General features: G+C 42.1%; 1 protein-coding gene across 2 annotated transcripts in view; it reads left to right on the top strand.

The window, feature by feature from the left end:
* Positions 1-12724, top strand: part of LOC112257878 (polypeptide N-acetylgalactosaminyltransferase 10) — a 173661-nt gene extending 160937 nt beyond the window's left edge. Inside the window, exons 8-12 of one of the 2 annotated variants that reach the window (XM_024431800.2) lie at positions 2465-2572; positions 7193-7414; positions 7803-7919; positions 8957-9106; positions 9490-12724. In XM_024431800.2, the coding sequence (XP_024287568.1) occupies positions 2465-2572; positions 7193-7414; positions 7803-7919; positions 8957-9106; positions 9490-9654 (762 nt within the window). In that variant the 3' untranslated portion in view covers positions 9655-12724. The remainder of the gene's footprint in view (positions 1-2464; positions 2573-7192; positions 7415-7802; positions 7920-8956; positions 9107-9489) is intronic. The other variant, XM_024431801.2, reaches the window with a different exon arrangement.
* The last annotated feature ends 354 nt before the right edge of the window (positions 12725-13078 follow it).

The following is a 13078-nucleotide window of genomic DNA, read 5'->3' as shown; positions in this document are numbered from 1 at the left end:
ATGTACTTGCTACGATTGATATGTTGTCTCACCTAGCTATCTTAAGGCGAATGCATTAGAGTATCTGCTAAAGTATTATCTTAATGTAACATTAATAAACTCTAAATAGCACTTTACATCTGCCAAAAACCCACCCCTCAGTTGACAAATGCATATGTTAGGCCCCACTGTGGGGAGAGAGAAAAAGGTTATGGAGTGCTGCTTTGGTAACTGTCATTGGCTGTAGTGTGTTATAGGTTCTCTATTGTAGACTGCCCACCCTGCTCCGTACCACAGTGGTTTTAGAGGTCGTCAAGAGGGGGAGGGATTAGCAGCGCTGCACACTAATCCACAGAATGCACTCTGCAAGAACTTTTGATCCCACTTTCTCATTAAATATATGTTTTTAGAGAAGACATAACATGCCAAGTGGAGTGTGGTGGTCAGAGAGGGCACAGGGTCCAAAGGTCAGGCAAAGTGACCCTGCCTTGGATGCTGAAGTGATAGGAGTTGGATGAAGTTACCCCTAACTTCTGTTGTAGGGTCAGATATGTTGTATTCCCCGAATGCAGGGATCATCAACTAGATTCAGCCGATGGTCAGAGGGCCGAAACATAATTACAAATCATTTGTAGGCTGCAAATTGACCTCAAGAAGCCCAAACAGATGTAACATTTGACTAAAACATAATCACTTCAAACCTTGCTTACTATACGAACACATATACCCTAAAACTTAAATTAAACGCGGTCTCAAATAGCCTCCTGTCCCTTTTTAATAGCTGGGCAGTGGCACACATTTTAGCAAATAAGTGCCCGATTCAAATAGACGCCGTGTCTAAAATGAAATGTTGGCGAGGTTACCATGCACTGTTAACAAGGGTTAATGTTTGATTTGTTACATGAAATTATTCAGTAATGACTCAAGAACATTATGGCAATCATCTGTTTTTATCGGAAGGAAGAAACTGCGAGCCATTGGCTGCTAACATCTTAGAACTGCTAGCTTAACTAGAAAGCACAAAAACAGTTATCTTTGTGAGTACAGACCAGACTATGTGAGAGGAGCGGAGTGTGCCCAATTTGACTGGAGTGCGGATTGCGTTTCCAAAAGTCTGGAGCGTAGGCCTTCTCGCCCGCTCTAATTTCGCTCCAGTACCGGTAGCGCTCATTTCACGGTTTATTTCTATTTATTTGGTCGTTTTTTAGGGGGTAGATCAGCTTTAATATTGCAGATTGTGGCTTCTATCAATGTAATTGTCTGCATCATTTTCAACCCCCATATAGTTTTTGTGTACACATTTATTTATTTTTTTTATAAAAAACACACCTACTCCTTCAAGGGTTTTTCTACATTGCAGAATAATAGTGAAGACATCAACACTATGAAATAACACATATGGAATCATGTAGTAACCAAAGGAAAGTGTTAAACAAATCAACATCTATTTTATATTTGAGATTCTTCAAAGTAGCCATACGTTGCCTTGATGACAGCTTTGCACATTGTGTGTATGTGTGCGTGCCTCCTTCCATGCCTCTACAGCCTGGCAACACAAGTTGTTGAAGTATATTTCATGCTCGGTTGGCCTCCGAGAACGCCAAGGCTTGCCAGCCCAGCCGCTATTAAACATTCATAAGGCAGAAGCCCATCTATCAATGGATCTTATGCTGCGTTCATAACAAAGTGGGAAGGTGCTAATTACCAGTTGTAAATACCAGTTGGATGTGTTCATATGCTTTGAACTTGTTGAGAAACTAAAAGTACAGTAATCATGCTTATAAACAAATGAGTGTTAAAAAAAAAAAACATTTTAATAGATTGCTTTCTATAAATAATGTTTTGTTACATTTAACTGCTGAAAATGCTATTATCAAGGCCATGTCCTTAGTAGGTGACGTTAGAGGTCAACATGTAGGACAAATCTGAGTAATTACCAGTTGGAGGGGCGTTCAAGTGGATTTTTCCCAGTCGTACACTACTGGTCAAAAGTTTTAGAATACCTACTCATTGAAGGGTTTTTCTTTATTTTTACGATTTTCTACATTGTAGAATAATAGTGAAGACATCAAACTTGTCAGGTTTTACTTCAGTCTTAGCCAGGACTGCTCTAAATATAATTGATGTGTTGGTCCAAAGAACCCCAGGAGGCATTTGTAATAGTCTCACTCTCTTGTCAGTATGGTGGTGATTTCACTGTATAGCTAATCGTACCTCCTGCCTCCCTCCCTCCCTGCTACCTTTATCTATCTTCCCTCCAATCCCTCCCTCTGGAGCCACTCTCTCTTTTCTCCCTCCCTGCTTGCCTAGTACCTGTCAGCCTCGTCCTCACACTGTTCACAGCTACACACCAAGGGCAGACACAGGAGACACACAAACTAACACAGCAGTGATGCCATGATCCCCACACAGCTGTCTGTGTTAAGCCTCTCTCTCTTTCTACCCTCTCCTCACTCGCTTGCTCTCTCTTTCTCTTCCCCCTCAGGTGTGGATGTGTGGTGGGCGTATGGAGGACATCCCATGCTCCAGGGTGGGTCACATCTACAGGAAGTATGTTCCCTACAAGGTCCCCGGCGGGGTCAGCCTGGCCAGAGTGAGTGTTGGATTGGTTCCTAGACCCACCTTTTCCTCTCGCTTCTCCTCTTCATAAGGAATCTACAAAGATAAAAATGCCACAGAATGTGGAACATATGTTGCGGAATTTGTTGACTAAAGCGTCTAGTGAAGAGCACATTCATCTTTGCTGAGTTTCTCTGCAATAGTTGAACACCTTTTATATTGCAGCCACAAACCCACCCACTCTCGTCACACCCATCAGAAATGCTGTGGAGTGTTTGAAGTGAATGTTGATTGTGTTCCACAGTCAGGCCCGCAAGTGGGAATGAACGAGTGAGAAACTCCTCTTTTCTTTCTGGTGGTGAATTGATTTAACCTCATGCACCTGCCTCGCCTGGTGCTGTGTTTTAACAACGTAAGCGTTCAGAAAAAAGAGACTTAACAAATGCCTTTTTCCCCCCCCTGCTTTTCTTCCAAGGTTTCTTTGTCCTTGTGATACGGCCCCCTATTGGTTTTGTCCCCAAATTACACAAATTTAGATAAATGACCTTGATGAGGAATACGCTGTAAAGACACTTTGACCTTTCTGGCGCAGGCGTTCCACTAGTGACCCACCTTGACAACATCCGGTGAAATTGCAGTGCGCGAAATTCAAATTACAGAAATATTTAACATTCATGAAAATACAAGAGTCATACTTCAAAATAAAGCTTAATTACTTGTTAATCCAGCTGCTGTGTCAGATTTAAAAAAGGCTTTACGGCGAAAGCACACCATGCGGTTATCTGAGGACAGCGCCCCGCATGCAAAAGCATGAAAAACATTTTTCAACCAGGCAGGTGCACCACGAAAGTCAGAAATAGCAATATAATAAATGCCTTACCTTTGAAGATCCTATGTTGACACTCCAAAAGGTCCCGGCTACATCACAAATGGTCCCTTTGTTTGATAAAGTCCTTCTTTATATCTCCAAAAACTCTGGGTTCACTCCTTCAAAATGTTTACAAAATGAATCCCAAATGTTACCAATAAACTTCTCCAAACAAGTCAAACAACGTTTATAATCAAACCTCAGGTACCCTAATATGTAAATAAACAATAACATTTAAGACTGAGAATCGTTATTGTCTTTACCGGAGATAAACAACAAAGAATGCTCTCTCATCCACGTGCATGAAAAAACTTCAGCCAAAATGGGAGCCACTTAGAACAACTACAAATTCTAGTTCATTTTTCTAAAAACAAGCCTGAAACTCTTTCTAAAGACTGTTGACATCTAGTGGAAGCCCTAGGAACTGCAATCTGGGAGGATTTTGACTGGATTGGAAATTCAGCCATTGGAAACAGTGGTAGGCTGAATTTTGTTTTTTTGATGGTTTGTCCTCTGGGTTTGCCTGCCATATCAGTTCTGTTATACTCACAGACTTTATTTTAACAGTTTTAGAAACTTTAGTGTTTTCTATCCAAATCTACCAATTATATGCATATCCTAGCTTCTGGGCCTGAGTAACAGGCAGTTACTTTGGGCACGCTTTTCATCCGTTCCTCAAAATACTGCCCCCTAGCCCAAAGAGGTTTTAAACAGGTTTGCAGGTACGGAATCTTTAGATTTGAAAATAAGTTCTATGCTTTTGTTTTTCTTGTGGTCACGTAGTGTATGTCGACACCTGCTCGTCGAATGTCTCATTAAAAAAATCATAGTCATTAATATGGAGTTGGTCCCCTTTGCTCCTATTACTATTACTCTTCTGGGAAGGCTTTTCACTAGACGTTGGAACATTGCTGCTGAGACTTGCTTCCATTCAGCCTCAATAGCATTCGTGAAGTTGGACACGGATGTTGGGCGATTAGATCTGGCTCGCAGTTGGCGATCCAATGGGTTTGAGGTCAGGGCTCTGTGCAGGCCAGTGAAGTTTTTCCACACCAATCTCGAAATACAATTTCTGTATGGATTTCACTTTGTGCACGAGGGAATTGTCATGCTGAAATAGGAAAGGGCCTCCCCCAAACTGTTGCCACAAAGTTGGAAGCACAGAATCATCCAGAATGTCATTGTATGCTGTAGCGATATGATTTCCCTTCACTGGAACTAGGGGGCCTAGCCCGAACCATGAAAAACAGCCCCAGACCATTATTCCTCATCCACCAAACTTTACAGTTGGCACTATGCATTCGGGCAGGTAGCGTTCTCCCGGCATCCGCCAAACCCAGATTCTTCCGTTGGATTGCCAGATGCTGAAGCATGACTCATCACTCCAGAGAATGCATTTCTACTGCTCTAGAGTCCAATGGCAGCGAGCTATACACCACTCCAGCCGACGCTTGGCATTGTACATGGTGATCTTAGGCTTGTGGTGCAGCTGCTCGGCCATGGAAACCCATTTCATGAAGCTCCGAACGAACAGTTCTTGTGCTGACGTTGCTTGCAGAGGCAGTTTGGATCTCGGTAGTGAGTGTTGCAACCGAAGACGCATGATTTTTACGCACTTCAGCACTCGGCAGTCCCATTCTGTGCAATTGTGTGGCCCACCACTTTGCGTCTGAGCCATTGTTGCTCCTTGACGTTTCCACTTCACAATAACAGCACTTACAGTTGACCGGGGCAGCTCTAGCAGGGAAGAAATTTGACCAACTGACTTGTTGGAAAGGTGGTGTCCTATGACATTGAAAGTCACTGAGCTCTTCAGTAATGCGATTCTACTTCCAATGTTTGTCTATGGCGATTGCATGGCTGTGTGCTCGATTTTATACACCTGTCAGCAACGAGTGTGGCGAAATGGCCAAATACACTAATTGGAAGGGGTGTCCACATACTTTTGTGTATATATAGTGCATTTCGACATTCTTTTGAAACCTTTGGAATGCAGCTGAAACGATCCATTATGTATGCTGATCCTTGCCCACACCATTGGCTTGGTCGAATGTGTAATTGAAAACTATTGGCCTGTTTTTTTGGGGTTCATTTTTGTGTTGTGTTCCCCCACCATGGGGGAATAGTCTCTCAGATGAGGAAGGCCTGTTCTGTCTGAGTGAGGAATGTTAATGACTGAGGAGTCGGGTCAATTGTTCATGTATTTCTTCAGAAAGGAGACACAGCAACAAAGACATAAGCATAAAGCACAAAGGCCTCCAGTTAGAAATGGCCGCCAATGCGATAGTTCAAATACATGCATAATATGTACATTCATATTGATTGATTTTCCATAACATGATGCCGAAATAATGAAATCTGTGAATGATCGTTGGGTGAATATTGTACCTAAAATAGAAAGTGCCTATTAAGCACAGCTTTGTGTTTTAGCATCATTCTGGTTTCCTTTTGTTCCTTTTTGAAGTGAGCTCAGAGAAAAGGGTTTAACTCAGAGTCACAGAGACATTAATTGCTGGCCTGCGGCGCCACTTCTTTTTTTTTGCTTCCCCCAAAACTTGACTGCAGCTGCCTCTCCTAGACACCGCCATCAGCACCACCCCACAGTAGTTGGGACAATAAACCAAAAATGATCGACGCCTATCACTTATCTCACGCATTTTTCTGATAGTGTTCAGTGGCCTATACTAGAGAAATGTGAAGTTTGAAATGAAATAAGTTTGCTAATATTGGTGATTTGTTAATGGGACAATTGATAGCTACAACCATCAAACTAGTAGTAGTAGTTTAAAGGATCATTTTAAACTGTGGTGCCCATTAATGCTAGAAACTTATCATTCTATTTATCTCATCAATTCAGGCAATTTATCGCAATATGTATTTTTTTCCATATCGCCCAACTCTACCCCACAGGCACATCCCCTAAACCCTCCTCAACCTGTCTTTGACTAAAATAAATGAGGTATTATACTGAACAATAGTATAAAACGGAACATGTAAAGTGTTGGTCCCATGTTATAAAATAAAAGATCCCAGAAATGTTTCCTAGGTACAAAAAGCTTTATTCCCTAAAATGTTGTGTTAGTGAGCATTTCTCCTTTGCCATGGTAATCCATCCACCTGACAGGTGTGGCATACCAAGAACCTGAATAAACAGCATGGGGACAATAGAAGGCCTCTCTAAAATTGTCAGTTTTATCACACAACCCAATGCAACAGATGTCTCACGTTTTGTAGGAACGTGCAATTGGAATGCCGACTGCAGGAATGTCCACCAGAGCTGTTGCCAGAGAATTGAATATGAATTTCTCTACCATAAGCCTCCAACGTCGTTTTAGAGAATTTGGCAATACTTCCACACAGCCTCACAATGGCAAACCATGTGTAACCACGCCAGCCCAGGACCTCCATCTGGCTTCTTCACCTGCTGGATCGTCTGAGACCAGCCACCCTAACAGCTGATGAAACTGAATAGTATTTCTGTCTGTAATAAAGCCCTTTTGTGGGGAACAACTCATTCTGATTGGTTGGCCTATGCCCACCCATGGCTGCACCCCTGTCCAGTCATGTGAAATCCATAGAATTGAATGATTTCCTCATATGAACTGTAACTCGTTGAAATTGTTGCGTGTTGCGCTTATATTTTTGTTCAGTATATTATTGTTCAGCCATCCAGTAGTCAACAAGACCCCAGAAGACTGGCACCATGCATCCATCCATCCCTCTCCTACAGGCATTGTGGATCAACACTGTTTTAACCCTTTCTCTTCTCCCTTGGTCCCTGTACAGAACCTAAAGCGTGTGGCAGAGGTGTGGATGGATGAGTATGCTGAATATATCTACCAGCGAAGGCCAGAGTACAGGCACCTGTCAGCAGGAGACATGACTGTGCAGAAGGACTTGCGGAGCAGCCTCAACTGTAAGAGCTTCAAGTGGTTCATGACAGAGGTGGCCTGGGACCTGCCCAAGCACTACCCACCTGTGGAGCCCCCTGCTGCCGCCTGGGGAGAGGTACACATTCATTTACTAGTTTCTTTAGAGAGGGAGACAAAAGGCTAGAAACAGAAAAAGTTAGAAGATTGAGATAAGCGCAAGCGAGACAGTAGATGGAGAGAAAGTAAGTAGGAGACAGAGAGAGAAAGTTAGAAGAGAAAGAGAGACCGTGTCTGGCCTGTGACAGCCCGGTGTCACTTCGTCACATCAGCTGTCAAAAGGCCAAGCTCCTGCCACAGCCTCGTCTTCATTACTCATCACACTTTTTCACTAAAGAGGAGAACTGACAGATAGTGCTGAGAGATCCAGACAGAGCTCTAGTCAGTGGTTAATACACTGACTAGTATGGAATGATGACATTTTGTCTTTCTCTGTTAACTGGTTTGTCTGCTTCTGTGTGTTCTAGCTGCGCAACGTAGGCAGTGGCATGTGCATGGAGAATAAACACTTTTCGTCTGGGTCGCCCATCCGCCTGGAGACATGTCTGAAGGGGCGGGGCGAGGCTGGGTGGAGCCATGGACAGGTGAGGAGCTTAGTACACACAACTAAATACAGACATCTGTCTGCTGTAACGTGCTAGTTTTCTCTAGTTTTGCATACACTTAACCTTAATTTTGTACTGTGTACAGACCGCTTTCTGCCTTCATAAGTACTACTGACACACACACACGTTATGTTTTTCTGTTCTCGTGGGGACCTAAAATGTATTTCAGTAACCCTAAACTTAACCCTAATTCTAACTCTAAACCTAACCCCTATTCTTAAAGTAGCCATCGTCCTCACAGGGACATGGGAAATGTCCCCACGGAGGCGAAGGTTCCTAATTTTACTATCCTTGTGGGGACTTTTGTGCATTTTAGGTCCCCACAAGGTTAGAAGAACCAACCCCCACACACACTCACTGGTGCACACACTCTCTCTCACTCAGACACACACACACACCTTCATTATCTCTTCTGTTCAAATGTAGTCCCGTTTTTTTCCCCTTGTCATCCCAAATAATTTTTAGAAGAGCTCATAACCGAATGTTGATGGATGGCCATATTTTCTCTTTGTTTTCTAAGTTGCCTGCTCTGGCTCTGTGCTTTGACAGTTTAATTACAGTAATTTAAAAGGCTGTTGTAGTTTAATCTCTGTCATGGTTGCAATTTGTATTCAATGCTGGGACGACAAACATCATCAGTGCAAATCAAAGAGCTCTTTCTGGCTACAGTCCAAGCTGGGGCTTTTTGAATGTTACAGCAGAGGAGCCTCTTCCAAACAACTATTTTGTTCCCTATGGGTGAACGTCCCGTGGCGGTGACCGATGTTGGAACTCCCAGGGCAGTTCTCTTCAACCCTAGTTCTGAAGACTCACAAGGTGTGCAGGCTTTTGTTCCAGCTTATTACTAACACATCTCAAAGGCTTGATGAGTTAAATCAGGTGTTAGTACTGGGCTAGAAAAAATGCCTGCCCTGTGGACTCCAGGATCAGGAGTGACACTGGCTCCAAGAGGCGAGCTGGATGTGGGGGCCCCACTCCTGAGGTGTTCTGATCTAGGTTGTCTCTGCCCCCTCCAGGTGTTCACGTTTGGCTGGAGGGAGGACATCCGTGTGGGGGACCCCATGCACACTAAGAAGGTGTGCTTTGATGCCATCTCCCACAACAGCCCCGTCACCCTGTATGACTGCCACGGCATGAAGGGCAACCAGCTGTGGCGCTACAGGAAGGTAAGGTCTCTCTTTCTCACACACACACAATCTTTTTCCAAGTATGAAAAGGCAAGTTTGTGAGTTGCTTATGGTGCACTTTTTTTGCTCGAGCTGAGCAAGCTTCAAGGTGTATTTTTGATCCTTTGTATTTCCTTCTCCTTTTGATGAAATGACACAGCTGCTACTCATTGATAAGGCAGTTTTCTCCTAGATAAACTCCTAGACATTCACCTTTTAAGTTTGGTGTATCCTGTTAGAAACAAATGACTCCTAGTTTTCCATGCAGGCTAATAAATGTGTTTTTAAAAGTACCTAATTTGGAAAATATTTTCAGTTAAATGCACTAATTAAATAATCATTGCCATCTCGCTCACCTCTTTTCTCTCCCTTTATCTCTGTAGGATAAAAGTTTATACCACCACATCAGTAACAGCTGTATCGACAGCAACCCCACAGAGAGAAAGGTGTTTATGAACATGTGTGACCCCAGTGTCCCCAGCCAGCAGTGGGTGTTTGAGAAGACCAACACCACAGTGCTGGAGACATTCAACCGCAGTAACAACTGAGACCAGTAGGGGTCAGCACTGAACCTGAATACCACTCACCCAGGGACTGTGTTGTTTTACTAAGACAGAAGTGGGCTGTTGTTTCTCTAAAAGGGTCTGGGGGAAAGGGGGGGGGGGTTAGCATTGGCAAGCCAGTCTAGACACATCAGTTATTGGGAGATGGAGAAAGTATGGCGCCGGAGAGGCTCGCTCTCTGTGGTGGCGGGGACTTCCTGCGTCAAGGGGATTAGGTCTGGCACGGCCATTCTGAGGTTGCCCGTCTCACTTACTTATTCACGCTCCGCTCTGCTTCTCCGTGCATCTCCCAGGTGTCTCTGCCCATATGTCCCATCTCCATCACCCTGCGTGAGTGCGCCTCTTACTCAGTCACTTTTTCCATTCTCCTGATTTGGAGCCACTGCTCTGACAGCCCCCCTGAGACTCTCGCTGAACCAAACCCAGACTGACACTTGGGTAAAGCCAGCCAGAAACAACCACTCTCTGCAAAGCACTGTGTTGATTCTTGTTTTTGTTTTCTTGCTGTGCTCACTTGGCTAGCAGTTTCTCATTCTTGGTTTCCTCTTTATTGCGTTGATCAAAAGTGGAGTTGGGCAAACTGTCCAAATGTAGAGGGGAAAGAAAAGCACCCCATCTTTTAAGAAGTACATTTTTGGATCTGAATGAATAATACTATAGTAGCAGCACTTTGTCTATTTGATGAGCTGTGATTTGATGCCAATGATGGATCTCTTCCAGGTGATATGTCCAGAGAGGGAACTGTAAGGGCTCTAACTATTATCCCTCTGGGATAATCCCAGGCAGTCTCTGGAACGACCTCATTACGAAAACACTAAACCGTGTGGCAGAAAAACATACGGAGGTCAGCAGCACCGAGACAGTAGAGAGACCTTGGTGGCCTCCCAAACTCATCAGGAGTGTCTCTAGACTGGTTTGCACAGGGGGAGGGGTTGGTGATGGGTATTATAGGTGTTTTAAATGCATTAAGCACTTGCAATGATAAACTTGAATGACGATCTTAGTGCCTTGCTGGATGAGAGAAAAAGTATACAGCCTGGTCTGACTTGGCATGGCCTGGTGCCCTATTTCAGTCCTCCAACTTCTCCACTGTCTCAGACTGACTGAGATAGTGGAGAGGCAGGCCATCTGAGGTGACACTGGCTCTTAACCATGGATGGGTTTCTGCAACACTTATGTATATGTAATGATAGTGAATAGTTGAAGAGACTAGCAAACAACTATGTGTTCTCCTGCCTTTAAAAGTGAACAGCTTCCCTGCAAAGACCCTCTTTATGTTTGTGACATGTCACCATCATGCCATGTTGTTATCATCAAAACCCAGTTGGACATGCAAGCATTCATTAATATTGATTTCCTTTGTAGGTTTTGTCGCGTTATTACTTTCTCAGCGTTTCATATTTTCTTTAAGTGTTTTGTCTTAGTTTAATGCAAAGTTTTGACTTGGATGTTGTTCAGAAAGACTGCTTACATTGCCTGCTGTGTAGTTACGTTTTTGTTCCCCTCTTCTCCTCAGGAATAATTCCAAAGTAGAGTATGTAATATGCTTGATGCAAAGATCACACCCTTCCTTAATCTAACCTTCTTCCTTACATTTTCAGAAATCGATATAAATCCAGTACACTAGTATGTGTTGTAGATTTTAACTGTTGGTCAGCAGTTTCAACTAAAAGTGTTCCTTCCATGCTTTGTGGAGACAATTTAGAGAAGTTCTATAAGAGAAAATCTACGTGGCACATTGGTAAGAGATGCTGCACGATATGGCTTTGTTCAACTTTACTTATGAAGGGTCTTTATTGCAAAATCGTGTAATAATGTTGTATATGTCCCTTATTATTAAACTGAAATGTAGGACTGGCTGGGGAATGCAAAATTGCTCACTTTCTTTGGTTTCACTTTCTATAAATGTTCATAGATTTACCCAGGCAAGTAGGCAGCATGTATGGAAAACCAAAGCTGTTCAAAATTGACAAATCTAAGTTAACACTTTTTTTGAGGACATTGAAGTTTTTTTTGTTTGTTATTTGTTTTTTATCCCTGTCTTTGAGTTTTGCCTGTTCTTTTTGCAATCCAAAATATAGAATGTCTGGCTATTCCAGCTAAATAGATTTCACAATTATGCTAACATAAGTATTATATCTTTGCTAGTTGATGATTATATCTGTGCTAGTTGATGAATTGTCCCTTCTCTTTTACACTAATATTATTAGTGAAGTAGCAAAATAACTTCATGGTTTAAATTACTATAATTGAACTAAGGCTGGAATTCAATCAAACCGTCACTGCGGGGAGAAGAAATGAGACCATGTCCATTGAGGGAAATTTTAAAACCCCCATTTTGATTTATGCTTTTTCTCTTGTGATACATTGATCTATGTTCTCCTAAAATGCTCCACCAGACAGTCCAGGACTGCAGTGCCAGAATGGATCGATGGAAACATGTTTACTTTAAAGCATTGGCGTTTATGTAGTAATGCTATGTTTGTGTCTTGAGGGAGTAAACAGGGTTGTTGTACCTGTTGACGAATGATCATCTTGCAAAGGTGGTAAGACTCCCCCAAATCCATGGCAGTTTATTGAATACTTAGTAGGCTGTTTAGAACAAGGATATTTGCAGTACATTGACCCTGTCCATTGCACATGTAAAGAGCATTTTATTTTGATTATGTTATGATTTATAACTTGGGTTAGAAGTCGTTAAAAAAAAAATGTAATTGTGGTTTTAAGCGACATTTTATACAGTGCAATTTTTTCATGATCTTGTGTTGGAATTAAATATTGAGGTAAAATGTGAAGACAATACTACTTTTTTTAAATAAAAGTTTGTAATGTTTAAGACCATTGTTGGTCATTCACACAATGCTATGTACATGTGTATGCAATTTTTATTTGTAGGGAAGTGTACATTTTGTATCATGAATATCCAATATTTTTTTCTACTGACATAATGACTGTAAAAGTGTATTTAGGTGTTTTAAAACACTGTGTACAACTAAACTGGAATTGTGTAATATTTTTTTGCTGAAATTGTAAAATAAATGTTTCTATATTTGAATTATTTGTTGTATAGTAAACTGAGAGAATGCTGTTCTTGAATGCTATGTTTATGTAGCAATAGTCAAATCCCATCTCAAATTTGAAGAAACAAGGACATGCAGATCATGGAAATAATATATTTTTATTTCCAATTTCATCAAGTAATTTAATAATAATTAAACAATTTCACCATATGTGGGCCATGGTTGGTTGTAGTTGGAACAACACAAAACATAATTGTAACAACAAACAAAACAAAGTTTTTAGTTGTTTGGTCGACTATAGTTTAGACGAGCCACTGGCTAATTCCCATCCAAGGTCCTCTTCCGAGAGATCGAAAATACACATTGGAAATGCCACTGTCCTCATACTT

Source organism: Oncorhynchus tshawytscha, linkage group LG09 (assembly GCF_018296145.1).
Source record: "Oncorhynchus tshawytscha isolate Ot180627B linkage group LG09, Otsh_v2.0, whole genome shotgun sequence".
In the NCBI taxonomy this organism is placed as follows: Eukaryota; Metazoa; Chordata; class Actinopteri; order Salmoniformes; family Salmonidae; genus Oncorhynchus; species Oncorhynchus tshawytscha.
Note: the sequence above shows the minus strand (reverse complement) of the source record. Positions and strands in the feature narration are given on the sequence as shown.